Genomic DNA, 12,152 nt, shown 5'->3' on the forward strand with positions numbered 1-12,152 from the left:
ATTTTTAAGGTTGCTAAGGAAAAAATAGCACAGAGGTAATCATGTCAAAAAGTTGAGAGTGCCAGTAATGTTACTTTTTACCTAAGGGATCATTCACAACTTACTTGTCAAGTAATATATTGTAGTTCTACAATAAGTGCAGTGACCAAATTAGTTTTCCGAGTGCAGTAATCAATTTTGTGTCATCTCCCCAAGGCATAGTTTTTGCTCCCAGCAAATAAGTATTAAAGTAATTACTTTCATGTTCTTTTTCTGCCTGTGTAGGCGAGTGCTGGAGGCGACAAAAAGGGCCAATCAGACCGGCCACTTCTTGTGGGTTGGATCCGACAGTTGGGGTTCAAAAGTGACACCAGTACTGCATCAGGAGGATGCAGCTGTGGGAGCTGTCACTATCCTCCCCAGGAGGGTTTCAGTCCGAGGTGAGAGAATCTGGCCATGTATTCCAGCCATTTAATTTATTTTTCTCCTGGCCCTATGAACAGGAATAACCACAAATTTACCTTGTCTTCTTTTAAATCTGCAAGTTTTCTTCATTAGTCTTCTGCGGGCTTCAATTGCAATTTACAATATGTGCCCCAGTTTAAGTTCTGTGATCAGATTTTACTTTCAGCAGTCATTTCAACTCTTCAGGGGTTGAGCAAAATAAAAAGAAAAGCTAAGCTTATTAAATAGAACATTAAAAGCGTGATGTGTTATTGCACTGGTCTACCCAGACCAGGAAATCACCAGCTTTGATCCTTCCTTTATGATGAATTAGCTGACTTCATTTGGTCTGGGTGAGGGCTTCTTCAATTAATCACAATATCTCTGGTCATGGGAAGGGACACAAGCAGACCAGGATGGTTGCTCTTATCATGGTACAGTGAATCCCTGCTGGAAATGCATGTATATGGTTGTCAGACAGGAATAGGATCAGCGCTGGCTCTGCATTCCATCGACAGTAAGGAAACTACTCTCAGGAAAGGTGATTTAAGGAGTTGGGGGAAAAAGCAATATCATAAATTTGCATTTATATTTAATTGCTTGATACCTGAATCGTTCAAGACATTTTTGGTGAGTTCTTATTTCAAGATTACAGCGCATAATCGTATCTAATGTGCTTAGGACACAGCTGGTGCTCAGATCTCCAATCCCCTATGCATTTGTACTGCAGGCTCTGCATCTAATTTGCCGAAGAGCTCACCATTGTGTTATCCAGATCATAGTACCATTTCTTTAATATACATTACTAATACATTTAATAATATAAAACTTTAGTTATGTACACAATTTCCTCCCTTTTTTGCTTCAGTTGTCCCTCAAACTCTAGATGTTTAGTGCAATTTCTATTGTTATGCTTGAAAAATTAAATCAAAAATTAAAAGGTATCCAAGCTATCAGCATTTGTGAAGGGGCCAGTGGGAGACAATTCTTTTAGTCAGGAGTTCCTGTGCTTTGATCTTTAGTTGGGACCTAACAATATAATCCAGGTATACTTCGCTGCTAACTAGCTGAATATTGGGACCTAGGTATACTTCGCTGCTAACTAGCTGAATATTGGGACCTGTACTGTGAGGATTTGGGACATAATTTATTTTACTTTCAAAGCAGTCGTCTGACACAGAGCAATTCCCTCCTCCCCAGTTCTACTAAACATTTGTCCCTGTTTCCAGCTGACTAACAGAGGAAGCACCACAAACAACCAAGGGCACAGCACTTCTGATTTTTCAAACTGACAAGTGGTAAACTTTGGTGGGACCAATGGTGCAGTACACTTAGTGAAATATAAGACAGGCCTAGCTGCCAGGATCAGATCCCAATTGAATTTACAAGCTAATGCATTGAAAACCTTATCACTATGGACAACTTTCTTATCCATGGAAAAAATATTAAAATGCAGTGTTATACACGAGAAAGACAGTTGGTGAAGGATAGAATTGGAGCCAATCTTTTCTCTGTCTTACATTTATTTACAGAGGGAAACATTACAAGCATAGAGCTCCTAAATCAACCACACCACAGTTTCAGTAGGTGTCTCTTTACATGTGCTCAAGTGAAAACACAATTAATGCTCCCCACCTGCATATAATTAAACAGAACTAATATACAATTAATATACAGTATACATCTCAGCTAAAGCCAGAAACTGACAAACACATTTCAACTTGCAAAGTTCCCTGACTAAAAATAATTAAACTCTGAAAGATGTAGGGATTTTATTCCTTAACTATTAGACTTCATGAACTTGAAAGTGTAGTAAGGTCTGGTACATACAGGGTTAATGTGGGACTGAGTACGTACAGAACCACCCACACAGTGATGTAAGAAGGCACATGACCCAGAACCAGGGTCAGTCTTGAGATGTTTAGAGACCTAGGATAGAGTCAGTGTCACACCTCCGCCCTCTACTATATATATGTATATAGTTATGAGTTGTTAATAAAGACTTGCTGTTAATATACTCAAGACTATGAAGCCTACTTCCTGGTGTCTGAAGCAGGATTCTACATGGTGGCAGAGTCCGGAACAAAAACCCTTATCCTCACAAGAATGCAGAAAAACAAAGAAAAAGGTCACCTTCAACGAGATCCTTAACTGAAATGAACTCCCAACTGAAGCTGCAAACACAGAGAAAATTCACCAGGAAGAGGAAGCTCCAAACAGAGAAAAGCTTGGAAGAGAAAAGCTAGAAGTTTTACTCCAGCATAAGACTCCATTGAATTTCCCCTGGAAGCCCACCTTCAACAGGCAAAGCTCACACCTGCTAGGGTGACATGAGTTTTCAAAAAAATTTGACCAGTCCTGAGAACCCCTTTTCGTTCATTTAGTCAGAAGCGCTGTATGAAAGAAACGCATCGCTAATCCCAATCCCCGACTCTGAGTCTCAACACGTGGTTCCTGAGTTCGGCAAAGAGAAAAAAAAAATGTCTACTTCAGGTACCTGGCAACCATCGGAATTCCTAAACAGCAAGCCTGTAGTTCTTTTCTACTCTTCCCAACTTGCAACGTTACACCACTGATTAAATTAAGTCAGCAGCCAGCCTACCCATGCAGCCATTGTGGAACCTTCTTCAGACAGAAGCATGCCACCGCCATTTTGGAAAGCTCGCCAAAAACCCGGCAAGCGTGGGAAGATCCATTGTTCGGCAGTGAACAGCGACATCATCTTGGAAGCCTGTAATTTCTTAAAGCTGTACTCACACTTCTTAAAAATCTTCAAAATGAATCACAATTCCACACTTCCCTAGCAGGGATTCCACTGGGACTCATCCATGGCCCATACCAGTCACAGATTTGGAGTCTTTGGAAGAAAAGATTTTTGAGATGTAGCATTGCTATAGGCCTAAATAAAAAAAAATCAGAAGCTGAACAAATCAACACACTTCTTTACTCAGTTGGGACAATTGTAGACAACATCAGTCCACAAATAGCTATCAATGAGTCATCAGCCAAATTTGATGATGGTTTAAAATCATTCAATGTTTATTTCATCCTGAGATCCAATAAATTATTGGAGGGAGCCAAATTTTATAAGAGAGTCCAAGTGTTCGTGAAAATTGTTGATTTCTTCATAAACAATCTCTAGAGACTATTGAATTAAAGTCTGAGCTCAGTCAAGATAAAATCATGATGGGCATTGCAGACGATCTACTCTCTGACCTCTACAAGCAAAAAATGATCTTACCCTAGACAAAGCAATCCAGTTAGCTGGACTGTCTGAGCTACCCGAACAACACAGGACCATCCTAAGGGGACAGACACTACTTGGGACATAAACCAACCCTCAGTTCACCATATCAGGTCAATGAAGCACAGGGATCATCCAAGTCAAGGAAAACAATTCCTGAACTGCCCAGCAGAGCAACCTTGCCAGTGCTGTGGTGCGAAGTGACCTCACTGGAAATAAACGTCCTGCGAGTACTGCCCAATGCTTCCACTGCAACCGACAGGGTCACATTGCTAAACTGTGCAAGTCAAAACCGCAGCACTGCACAGTCATCCCAAAGGTAATCCACGAGGTTGAGATGTATAGCCATGCTTCTTCGGTGACATCAGAAAATGTGGTTCTTCATTTTGGAATGCTGACAGCCTGGTAAACGTTCATCAAATTTTAAATTAGATTCAGGTACCAGCTTGCCAGTTCTGATAGACAAGGAACCATAGCTCCAAGACCTTTGGATTAGAATGACCGGGACACTCCAGGTCATTGGCACGACCTTTGAACCACTGAGGTATGGCAACAAACAGATCTTTGAGCTAACATACATTGTCTGGAATCAGCCTTTCTCTCTTCTGAGCAGGGATGCCTCTGTGGTCTTCAATCTCCTCCAGACAACAAAAGATCTCAAGACTACTACAGTCATTAGCCAATCAGAACAGCATGGTCCTGAGTCTTCAAACACTAAAGAGTATTCTGACTTTGATTTCACCTGCAGTGTCTCTTCTCTTTTTGTGGGGCAGGTTTGTCCATCATCATTCCAGGTCCTGGAAAGTCCCCACTGGTCAGAACAACCTACTACACTTGAGATTACCATAGCAACCCTATTGGAAGTGCAGGATCAACAGTCTGAGGAGCCTCTGCCTCAAACTATGATTACGGTACAGTTGGTAGACACACCGACCACTGTGCACACACGGTGTGCCAAAACCACAAAGGATGCTGGAACCTCGTAGCAGTCTCACACCATCAACAGCAAAAAACAGGTGCGCATGTTACTTAATCTCCTTCTTGCCACAAGAACGCTCTTCCTCAGCCTCAGAGAGCTTCCTGATGGACTAAATGGAAAATGAAGAAAAGTCACCACCAAACAGACAAATACCATTTTTGTCCACCCCACAAGAAACAATCAAGAGTAACAACAACAATGCCCTGCCAAACCAGCCAGACCAACCAGGCCTGGTTTAACATCAAGCAATGGAAGAAATGGATAAATCCATACTCAAATGCCAGTCCAACCTCCAAGTCAACAGCAAGAACCAGAACTACCAGAGCCTACCACCCTCCCAACAGAATGGCAAACAAGATGTAGAAGGGTTATAAGGCTTCGAGACTGCCTGAACCTCTAACTTCAAGGACTTGAAGGGGGCAGATAGGATAGCGAGAATGTTGTTAATGCTATTACAGTATTAACATTAATGTTGTAACAATAAGGTAAATGCACAAGGCTTACAACAATGTAAGACTTGAAGTAAACTAATGTAACTCTATATCCATGGGACAAAGACTTGGGGGGGGGTGTAGTATTAGGGTCTGGTACATTCAGAGTTAATGTGGGACTGAATACAGTACGGCCTACACAGAAAGTACATGATCCGGAGTCAGTCTAGAGACGGATAGAGATGTGTAAAGACTCAGGATGGAGTCAGCGCCACACCTGTACCCTCTACTGTATATATATATTTATATTTATATATATATATAGTTATGAGTTCATAAAGACTTGCTGTTAATATACTCAAGACTATGAAGCCTACTGCTTGGTGTCTGAAGCAGGATTCTTCAGAAAGGACATTATGTATCTGAAGGAACAGCACCTCATCTTCCGACTAGGCACTTTACAGCCTTCCAGACTGAATATTGAATTCAATAACTTTAGGTCTTGAGCTCCCTCCTCCATCCCCAGCCCCTTTCAGTTTCTTCCCCCTTCCTTTTGTTTTTTTTTTCCAATAATTTATATAGATTTTTCTTTTCTCACCTATTTCCATTATTTTTAAATTTTTTATGCCCCCCAGCCCCACTAGAGCTATACCTTGAGTGCCCTACCATCCATTCTTAATTAGCACATTCGTTTAGATAATATCACCAACTTCAACACCTCTGTGTTCTTTTGTTCCTTTGTCTGTGACATCGTTTGATGATCTGCTCCTATCACTGCTTACTTGTCCCTACAACAACATCCCCCCCCTCCACTTCTCTCCCCCCCCGCCCCCCACCTTAATCCAGCTTATATTTCACCCCTCTCATTGTAAAGAAAAATCAGTTCTGTTGAAGGGTCATGAGGACTCGAAACGTCAACTCTTTTCTTCTCCACCGATGCTGCCAGACCTGCATCCAGGTAATTCTGTTTTTATTTTGGATTTCCAGCATCCGCAGTTTTTTGTTTTTGTTTTTATATTATGTATTTTTATATCTTTATTAGCAAAATAATACATCGTGTATTAACATTCCTGGACTTTCAAAGTTGTCCATCATCTGACTTATCTTAGGAAAGCTATTAGTTTTTAAGATATTTATTTAATCTGTTTTCCTTTCCAGAACTATCTCTTCTCTTTGACCAACTTGTCCAGCTATTGTTCTGTTGATGGGCTGGTCAGTGGGTTTCATGGTTCCCCAATTGTCCTTCTGGCTGCCTGCTAACTATGACCATTTGGGTTTTTCTCCAGCCCAGTAAAGATGATGAACTCTTTGCTTAGTGCCTCCTACTTGTGGCAACTGAGTGTGAGAATTTAGTGGATAGAGATCAAGCCTACGCTCCTCCAACCCTTTGCGACCCTCAGTAGTTAAAATATGTTTAAATAGATGTATCAATTCTTCATAATTGTATTGAAACTAGGCTTACTTGATTCCTGGTGTATGGTTGCAGCAGCAGAGAAATGAAATTGCAATTATACCATTCATCAATGTAGAATATCTTCCCTGGAGTCCAACTGTACTGAGCATTTTAATGTAAAATTGAGTCCTTTGCCTTCCAGATCTCTTCAATTGCTTGCCAAAGGAATGTTAGCTTTGAACTGGATTCTTAACTTTGTAAATAAAATTCAATTTGTTACCCATTTAATCAGTTTCTCAGTTATTTTCTCAGTTATTCATATGGAAGCTTTGACTTGTGAGTCACTTCATGAATAATGACTTTAGTGTCTCTTTAGTGTTCACTCATTGTCAGAATGTGGGACGAGCTACCACATAGAGCGACAAAAGCAAGTAGTGTTAGGACCTTTAAGGGGAAGTTAAATAAACATATGAGGGCAAAAGGAGTAGAAGGATATATGGTTAATGTGAGATGAGATAAGGTGGAAAGAGGCTTATATGGATCATAAATAGAACATAGACTGTACCTGTGCTGTAAAATTCTATGTAAATCTATTGGAGTCAATCATCCAATTTTAAACTTGGGGCATGAGCAAATGTGTACCCTGTTTAGCCTTGATGATCATCACTTGCATTTTGTTTTGTAAAATAATGAGCTGTGGAAATTTATACTCAATTTCGATATCCTTTTTCCAGCGTATCACATTTGAAAAATGAGATTTGTTAATATTGTTGAACAGCAGGGAGAGAAACTGGTTTGACCTTGGCAGTATAAGCAAGTAACACTAACAAGGAGAACTGAAATAAGAAGACTGCTGAAAGTCTTTAGATTAATGCATAGATCCTTGCTGTTATTAGTTTATCTAGCACATACCAATGGCTGATGTGAGACCTTTAGGAATAGCCATATGCTTGATTCTTGCATCAATGCAATCCCCTAACTAATAAGCAATGCAAAAGCCTGGTGAAGTTCCAGTTATACATTTTGAAGTATGCTGCAAGACAGAAATGGAGTGAGTAAGGCAGGATGAATTAGCAGATTATCGTTTGCAGTTTTTCCCCCCCAATTTTTCCTCCTAACCCTAACCTGTCATTCACACACACTCACTTACTCATTGTATATTGCCATGTAAACTCTGTTTGAAACAGGGTTTTGCAGCCAGCATTTTAGAACATGTTCTCTTTCCATTTCTTTAGACAATTTCTTTAGACATTGCCAACACAGCTCCCTGTGCTGCAAACAAAACCAACACCTCACAGCCTCCTGCACGATCAGGCCAGGTGTTGCCAAACACTTGTGCAGACACACCCGGTCTTTGAGTATTTAGTTAGTTGATTTGAGGAGGGAATCACTGATCATCCTGGCCAGTACTCTGCTCAGTGATAGGGACAAGAAATTACATTGACGAAGAGAGATTCTGGAGCAGAGAAAGCTAATAGGAGAGGGATTTTAAAATAATACTGAGTTGGCATGTGTAATTCTCTTGGAGAGGTAGATTTGCCACAGTGTGTGCTCATAAATTAGTTCATCCTACAACAAAGATATTTATAAAATTGTACAATTGGACAGAACAGGAGGCCATTCAGCCTATCAATTTTGCATTGACTCTTTTGAAGAGCAATCCAGTTAGTCCTACTCCCCAACTCTTTTCTCATTATATTTTCTGCTTAAAACATTTATTCGATTCACTATTGAAGGCTACTATTGAATCTGTATCCATCACCCTCCCCAGCAGTGCATAAAAAAGATTTTTCCTCTAATCTACCCCCTCTGTTTCTTTAGCAAATCATTTTAAATCTGTACCCTCTTGTTATCAGCTGTACAGCTAATGGTAACAGTTTATCCTTATTTACTCTAAACTTTTCATGATTTTAAACACCCCCATCAAACCTCTTCTTAGTCTTCTCTGCTTTAATCTTCTCCAATCTACCTACATAACTGTAATTCTTCAACCCTTGAACCATTTTAGTAAACCTCTTCTGTACCATCTTCCAAAGCCTTCACATGCTTCCTAAAGTGTGATGCCCAGAGTTGGACACAGTATGCCTGCTGGAGCCAAAATTGTGTTTTACATAGATTTAGAATAACTTCTTGGCTTTTGTACTCTATGCGAAGAATTTACCCGCTGGCATGTGGGGGTGGGCCCTGCACACGTGTAAAATGACGCACAGTGACATCGAGCATGCGTCCCAACGTCGCCACGTGGCATCACGATATTTGGGAGGACGGGCACTATAAGCTCAGATGCGCACCCGCCATCAATTAACGGAGCACTTAAGGCCCTTGAGATAGCAATTAAATTTGATTTTCGCAGCCCATGCGATCTTCAGGATGTTGGACAGGCGCAACGGGCAGGCGGGTAAGAAACACTTGTATTAACCTCATCCACGGATGGGATAAGAGGGATTGAGTGGGGTTGCGAATGTGATCTGTCAGCTATTTAAGTGTGAAAGTTACTTATACTTGCCTGTGTGAGCAGGAATACTTCAAAACTCATACCAGCTGCTTGAACAGGAGTAAAAGCCTTGGTCAGGACTCTACAGTAAAGATCGTTTCTGGGCCTGCAGCGTTCAGGAAGCCTTCCCTTAGCCTGGGAATGAGAGTTGTGATCTTCACTGGAGGCACCTCCTCTGAGGAGGAAGGGAGGGCTGGAATAGGGGGGAGGCCAGGAGTCCACATTTAGCCTCCAGGGGAGCCACCTTTGGGAGGAGAGGCGCAGGCACAAGAGGCGCAGGGCCAACAGGAAGTGCAAGGTGGAAGGGGCTGCAGAAGACACTACTATCCTGCTGACAGGGTATACAGTTGGCAAAGCAGCTATCTCAATATGTCTGAGGTCCAGTGCCGAAAGAGGCTCTATCTCTCAAGGGTGACAGTCACTTCCATCTGTCAGATGATAGGCCCTAAGATCTCCGCTAACTGTGTGGGTGGACACCCCATGCCAGTGGCTCTAAAGCTCACAGCTGCCCTCGACTTCTATGCCTCCGGCTCTTTCCAGGGGTCGGTGGGTGATCTCTGTGGAGTCTCCCAGTCAGCTGTCAGCACTTGTGTCAAACAGGTGACAGACGCTCTATTCAGGTTTGCATTGACTTTCATCCACTACAGCTGGGATGATGCCAGCCAGACAGAACGAACCAGAGGCTTCGCAGTGATTGCTGGCTTCCCCCGGGTGCAATAGACTGCACGCATGTGGCCATCAAGGCACCAGCAGGTGAATCTGGTGCCTTCATCAACAGGAAGTGCTTCCACTCCATGAACGTGCGGATAGTGTGTGATCACAGGATGCTGATTCTACAAGTCTGTGGCAAGGTACCCAGGCAGCTCCAGCGATGCTTACATACTCAGACACTCCCAGGTGCCAGGGCTGTTCAGTGCTCCAGCGCGACTGGGTGGATGGCTGCTGGGTGACAAGGGCTATCCCCTCAGAAGGTGGCTCATGACGCCTCTCCACCATCGAAGAACAGAAGCTGAGCAGTGGTACAATAGGAGCCACAGCACCACAAGGGCTGTGGTGGAGAGAACCATCGGTCTTCTCAAAATGCGCTTCCAATGCCTGGACCACTCAGGGGGCGCATCCAGTACCCATTAGATTTTATGTCACTGTTAGTGGTTGCATGCTGTGCTCTCCACAGTCTGGTGCTGGAAAGGAGCGACGCAGTGGACGAGGAAGACATAGACGCAGTTGCTCCGGATGCACAAGATGAGCCCAGCAGTGAGTCTGAGGATGAGCACACACAGAACGCTGAGGGGGGTAGACACTGACCCGGGCATACTCCAGAGAGACAGGGACATCTGGGAGACTTTAATCCAAAGAACCGTCAGCTAGAACCTTCAGCTAGCCCATCACAGTTGGACCTTCAACACACTCCAGGTTGCAGGCTCTACATCGATACCTGAGTGCTAAATCTGCCTGGGTAGTAACACTAACTAAGGTCCTTGTTAATAAAGCTCAATGTCAAACAACTCACTCATAACATCATGTGTTCCCATCCACTTGCAGAAGTAACAAATCACCCTGAGGCATGGCAACATGTCAAAATTTATTGAGTGAACAAATGTAACTGCATAAAGCAAAACAAAAACAGTATTGGACATCACACCAAGTTTTCCACAAAGTACTAATGGGCCAACATAAGAGCGGTGTGTCTAAGGGGCTTACAGTTAATGCTTACAGACGCTATGTCTATATACTGTCCCTTCACTAGCACCAGCATCTGAGACAGCCTGCTCACTCTGCTGTCCTGTTGGTCTTGATGACCTTGGTGGACGTCCTCTGGCCCATGGATCCCCGCCTGGGAGGGAGCAGCCAGTTCCGCAGCTGGCTTCTCCCCAGTAGCTGCAGCCCCATCGGATGCCACAGCCACTGCCAGAGGGACGGAGGAGCTGCTACCCTTATCCAGAACACCCAGAGAGGAGCCCACAGAGACAACAGGCAGCAGCTGCGCTGATGTGAGGTCACTTCGGACCTCCCTGCTCACCGTAGATGGATGGGGACAGAGCTGGAATACTTGGTGCCCAAACCATCTCCCACACTGGCCAATGCCGCTGTGAATGCTAACAGGTCCGAGCGCAACCCCAGAAGGCCCTGATTGGTCTCCTGGAGGAGCCTCTCCATGAGAGTCGCCACTCTCTCCATGGAGGAAGCATGGCGCTCAGCTATGAGGCTCATTGCATTGGTGATGCTCCGTGTGGACTCCTCCAGCATGGGCACCATGCCACACATAGCCTCATATATCTCCGCCAGATCCTCCAGCATACCCTACTGCATTTCCAGCATTTGCCGCCTCACGGACGACTGCAGAGGCCCATCGTCAGGCACCGACCGAGCATGTTCCTGGTCCCCAGCAGTCTTCCGACTGGCAGTGCCCTGGGCACTCTCTCTCTCTCTGCCCGCACCTCAAGCGATTGTGAAGTGCCCTCACCACTCTGCCCCAGGACACTAGCTGAATATCTAATTCCTACCGAGGTGCTGGTATCTGCGCTTATGTCTGCCTGGCTGAGATGGTGTGACGCTGGTGAGTGGATTTGCTCTGTGCCCTCAGGGGTGAGGGGTGGGCCCTCTGCCTCCTCCTTCTGGTCCTGCTCCGGTGATGCTGAAAGGAAGAACAAGGACATTTGATTAGTTACAGTGCAGACAATGTCAACTTGCATGCAGCTCCCCCCGATCATTATGCGCTCATCCTTCCATAATCAAAGGTAAACCCATGTTGTTAACTTTAATCACTGAACATTCAGCAGTGCCATGGCTTCTGTGACACACATAGTGACCTGAGTGCTCGCCAAGCATACCTCTCCATCGCACCCCAGGCTCACCACCGCCGGTGGACCTGGGGGCATGGCACCTCTCAAGATCCATGGTCCTGCTGCTCAAAAGCCATTACAATGGCCAACTGGGCCTGCCTTCCGCCAGTCCGCATTCGTTCCGATGCATTGTGCACAGTCTTTTCCTGAAAAGGAGGGAGGAGCGTTGATTAGCCCAGCCTGCACCTGAATTCCCATCTCATCCCTGCCAACCCAGCCAGAGTGGGACATTGTAGGACTCCAGTTCTTCATTATCCCACAGCTGCTGCACACCTACACAAACAAGCCAGGGCTGACTCCCCCCCTGCCCCATTGCCCAAATGCTGCCTCCTTTACCTGTGGCAC

The 12,152-nt window shown here is 44.2% G+C and overlaps 1 protein-coding gene across 1 annotated transcript in view; it reads left to right on the top strand.

Moving 5' to 3' along the window:
* Window positions 1-12,152, top strand: part of grm4 (glutamate receptor, metabotropic 4) — a 1,385,277-nt gene that overhangs the window by 728,347 nt on the left and 644,778 nt on the right. The window contains exon 5 of the mRNA XM_041196119.1: window positions 265-419. Coding sequence (XP_041052053.1) covers window positions 265-419 — 155 coding nt within the window. The remainder of the gene's footprint in view (window positions 1-264; window positions 420-12,152) is intronic.

Source organism: Carcharodon carcharias, chromosome 9 (assembly GCF_017639515.1).
Source record: "Carcharodon carcharias isolate sCarCar2 chromosome 9, sCarCar2.pri, whole genome shotgun sequence".
Taxonomy (NCBI): domain Eukaryota; kingdom Metazoa; phylum Chordata; class Chondrichthyes; order Lamniformes; family Lamnidae; genus Carcharodon; species Carcharodon carcharias.